At 41.0% G+C, this 4572-nt stretch overlaps 1 protein-coding gene across 3 annotated transcripts in view; it reads left to right on the top strand.

The window, feature by feature from the left end:
* Window positions 1–718: 718 nt before the first annotated feature.
* LOC109973676 (dynein regulatory complex protein 1-like) overlaps window positions 719–4572 on the top strand; it is a 6901-nt gene continuing 3047 nt past the window's right edge. Inside the window, exons 1-6 of one of the 3 annotated variants that reach the window (XM_020623441.1) lie at window positions 1030–1192; window positions 2799–2873; window positions 3094–3205; window positions 3688–3812; window positions 3935–4118; window positions 4245–4382. In XM_020623441.1, the coding sequence (XP_020479097.1) occupies window positions 2845–2873; window positions 3094–3205; window positions 3688–3812; window positions 3935–4118; window positions 4245–4382 (588 nt within the window). In that variant the 5' untranslated portion in view covers window positions 1030–1192; window positions 2799–2844. Of the gene's footprint in view, window positions 828–1029; window positions 1193–2798; window positions 2874–3071; window positions 3206–3687; window positions 3813–3934; window positions 4119–4244; window positions 4383–4572 lie in introns of those variants that run through there. The other 2 variants (XM_020623444.1, XM_020623443.1) reach the window with 2 other exon arrangements.

Raw genomic sequence — 4572 nt, 5'->3', positions numbered from 1 at the left:
ACTCTTTCCTCAGGCCTTGTCTGATGAGACTGGAAAATGGCCTCACCTTCAGATCATTTACAACAATTATCTGGCAACATATGAACAGTTTTACTTAGATTTTTGTGCCATCGGTTCTTTGTCTCTATATCTAGATCTGTGTTTGTCAGTGTTGACAAGGTCATGGCTTCCTCTAGACTAAATGCCTTTGAATTTTCTGATGTCCTCCTCCACTTTTCTCTCTTCTGTACAGTGCTTTCCGTGTTATGAAGCAGCAAGTATCTCTTTTGTTAGGGCGATATTAAGAAAGTGTTTGTTAAGACTAAATATGTTATGCAACCACCAACAACAGCCTAAGCAGTCAGTTAGTTAACTGGTTGAAGGTCAGGCATAGATTATGCACCCCTCAACCCCTGAGCAATGAATATGATGCTTTGTTGAACCAAGAGTAAACATATGCTCCTGGGGGTAGGAATTAGCAGACACACACACATGCACCCTCTCTCACAGAGCATATGCAGAGTGAATGGGGCTTATTATACACCTGTGAGTGGGGTCAAAGTCTGTCAATCCCTAGCTTATGGTGTTATAATAGATTATAGAATCACTCTAATGGCAGTCATTCAGTTTGTAATCTCGGGAGCTTAATGCAAAAGCACTCAATGTTTCAGCTAAGGGTCTGTTGAAAATAAGGCCTTCTACTCATTCATCCCTTGCTTCCCCCTTTCACAAAGGTCTTATGACAAGTCAGCTGTTGGTGACATCACAGATGCTGGATCATATGTCAGAAACCTTTGCTACATGACTTAAATCTCTTATGGCTCAGCAGCAACAGAGGCCACTTGAGGGTAAGAGAATGGCAAGGTGCCCCGGGGGGGGCAGGGTGAGCATGAGGGCTCCCTTTCTCAATTGTATTCACTATCGCTGTTATTTCAGTCATAGAAGTAAATATATGCATTGTGCATTGTAGATGTCATAAAGACCATAATTATCAAATAACAGCTAAATAACTACATAAAAATAAACAAAATATATATGTTCTGTTTCTTTTTAAAAACACGTTTTTTGCACTTGCGGTTTTATTCTTGGAGTTTCCAGCTTACGAGTTGCCATAGCAACACTTCCCAAACAGACATAGGCGATAGAGAGCTGCTATTTTTTTCAGTGTTCATCATTACGTAACGTAACAATTTCTGTCAGTAACCTTTACTAAGTACAGTGGGTACGGAAAGTATTCAGACCCCCTTAAATTTTTCACTCTTTGTGATATTGCAGCCATATGCTAAAATCATTTAAGTTCATTTTTTTCCTCATTAATGTACACACAGCACCCCATATTGACAGAAAAACACAGAATTTTTGACATTTTTGCAGATTTATTAAAAAAGAAAAACTGAAATATCACATGGTCATAAGTATTCAGACCCTTTGCTGTGACACTCATATATTTAACTTAGGTGCTGTCCATTTCTTCTGATCATCCCTGAGATGGTTCTACACCTTCATTTGAGTCCAGCTGTGTTTGATTATACTGATTGGACGTGATTAGGAAAGCCACACACCTGTCTATATAAGACCCTACAGCTCACAGTGCATGTCAGAGCAAATGAGAATCATGAGGTCAAAGGAACTGCCTGAAGAGCTCAGAGACAGAATTGTGGCAAGGCACAGATCTGGCCAAGGTTACAAAAAAATTTCTGCTGCACTTAAGGTTCCTAAGAGCACAGTGGCCTCCATAATCCTTAAATGGAAGATGTTTGGGACGACCAGAACCCTTCCTAGAGCTGGCCGTCCGGCCAAACTGAGCTATTGGGGGAGAAGAGCCTTGGTGAGAGAGGTACAGAAGAACCCAAAGATGACTGTGGCTGAGCTCCAGAGATGCAGTCGGGCGATGGGAGAAAGTTGTAGAAAGTCAACCATCACTGTAGCCCTCCACCAGTCGGGGCTTTATGGCAGAGTGGCCCGACGGCAGGCTCTCCTCAGTGCAAGACACATGAAAGCCTGCATGGAGTTTGCTAAAAAAACACCTGAAGGACTCCAAGATGGTGAGAAATAAGATTCTCTGGTCTGATGAGACCAAGATAGAACTTTTTGGCCTTAATTCTAAGCGGTATGTGTGAAGAAAACCAGGCACTGCTCATCAACCTGTCCAGTACAGTCCCAACAGTGAAGCATGGTGGTGGCAGCATCCTGCTATGGGGGTGTTTTTCAGCTGCAGGGACCGGACGACTGGTTGCAATCGAGGGAAGGATGAATGTGGCCAAGTACAGGGATATCCTGGACGAAAACCTTCTCCAGAGTGCTCAGGACCTCAGACTGGGCCGAAGGTTCACCTTCCAACAAGACAATGACCCTAAGCACACAGCTAAAATAACGAAGGAGTGGCTTCACAACAACTCCGTGACTGTTCTTGAATGGCCCAGCCAGAGCCCTGACTTAAACCCAATTGAGCATCTCTGGAGAGACCTGAAAATGGCTGTCCACCAATGTTTACCATCCAACCTGACAGAACTGGAGAGGATCTGCAAGGAGGAATGGCAGAGGATCCCCAAATGCAGGTGTGAAAAACTTGTTTGCATCATTCCCAAAAAGACTCATGGCTGTATTAGCTCAAAAGGTGCTTCTACTAAATACTGAGCAAAGGGTCTAAATACCTATGACCATGTGATGTGTGTTTTTCTGTCAATATGGGGTGCTGTGTACATTAATGAGGAAAAAAATGAACTTAAATGATTTTAGCATATGGCTGCAATATAACAAAGAGAGACAAATTTAAGGGGGTCTGAATACTTTCCGTACCCACTGTATACTCTGAATAAAGAAGAAGTTAATAAGGATCCAGAAGACGCGTCTGAACCTTCTCTGATGTCCCAAAGTGAAGAGGCTAAGAACAGGTAACTGGACTAGCTAGCTTACTGTAAATAACTTATACCAAATAACTAACAGCGAGCTATACGTTTCCTGCTCCATGGACCCAGAGTACTTTGTGTATGTAGGGTTAATAGTAATGATGATCTACTGACGTTATGGGTTAAAAAAATCATACTGTAGTTTTTATATATATTTGTTGCTTAGTTTTTTTTTTTTAATAGAATTGCTAAACATAAACTCTAGAGCCTCCATGCAAAAGGCGGAAGAAGACCCCAGGGTGGAGGTCACTGAGGGGCTCAAGGAGGCATCCTTTGAGAGCCAGCCTCAGGTGGAGCAGGTAGAGAAGAGTGAAAAGGTTGGTGTAGTCTCCAAGCCCTTCTGTGTCAAAGTCCTATTCAATTCAATTAACCAGTGTGTTTAATTAAAGGTCACAATTTTAATTATTACAATTTCTGTATGATTCCCAGTCATTTTATCTGAGAGTATTTATCTCAGGTGTTCAGTTTAGTTTATTTGAATTTAAAAGGAGGCTGAGATTAAGTTACACACAGTGGTTGTTGATGTAAAGATAGCAAAGATGCAGGTTGTGCCTTGACTGTTAAGCCATTTTGCCTGATAATGCTGTTTTGTTTGTTCTTTAAACAAAAACAACAAAAATAGAACATAGAATCAGTCATTAGCATAACCAAAAATGTAATGCATTATTCAGAGATAGCTACCGGTAAAGTTGTCATTAACATGACTCACTGTTTACTTGAGTGCAGTTTCTTGGCACAAAATCAAACTTAGATTAAATCTAACTTAATTAGGAAAATGGAAAATGTCCTCTTATCTTGGCAGACCGCTTCTCAGAGGATAATTAGCCTGCAGAGAAATCTGATATTTGTGACCAACATCCAAACTGCAGTGGATGGAAAAGAGTCGAAGCGAAGGACAGAGTTGGAAGAAGCTCGCAGAATAAGGTAAATTTAAAAAGTTTACAGCTCTACCATGTGGAATACAAACTTTTAACACCTAATGTGAACATGTAAAAATATTTATTGCTTTCTCTTCTCCACTATCTTGTTTTTCCTTCTTGGTGTAGGTTAGAGCTGCTAGAGAAGAATGAAAAGTTCAGCCAGGAAACATTTGAGGAGGTCAACAGAGGGTGGTTGATGGCTAAGGAGAAGGTGATTCCTCAAGAACTGCAGGAAGTGCTCAACAGCCAGCAGCAGCTGTGTTCCCTTCTCTTAGGAGAGAAGAAAAAACTCAGCAATGACCTTCAACAAGTAACTATCAGTTTATTTTAAACCTTTCCGTAAAACTATGTATAAAGGAGTAAAATAAGGTTTTGTGTTTGCCACTGTCTTTTGAAAGCCTTGTCCATTCATGTGGTCTCTTTGTTGTCTGGAAAGGAGCTGAAGGCTGGAGATGATCGCTATGTGAAGGATTTGAGGAGACAGGCAGAAGAGCTGGACCTGATGATGGAAAGGATGGATGACCAGCTCAAAACCCTGACAAAGACCTACAGGGAGGAGGTGACCCAGATCGAGGTAGGACCAAATCTGGGTGAAGAAGTTCTTTTACATAATTTGTCCACTGGAATCAGATGGATGAAGTTTGTGTTTCAGGACATCTGAATATACAGTGTCTCTTAAGTGAGAAACAATAAATTGATTCATTGTCTTGCTTATTTTCACATTTTCATAACCTTTGTTGAAGAATGTGTTGAAATATCAATTA

Source organism: Monopterus albus, unplaced genomic scaffold (genome assembly GCF_001952655.1).
Source record: "Monopterus albus unplaced genomic scaffold, M_albus_1.0 scaffold300.1, whole genome shotgun sequence".
In the NCBI taxonomy this organism is placed as follows: Eukaryota; Metazoa; Chordata; class Actinopteri; order Synbranchiformes; family Synbranchidae; genus Monopterus; species Monopterus albus.
Note: the sequence above shows the minus strand (reverse complement) of the source record. Positions and strands in the feature narration are given on the sequence as shown.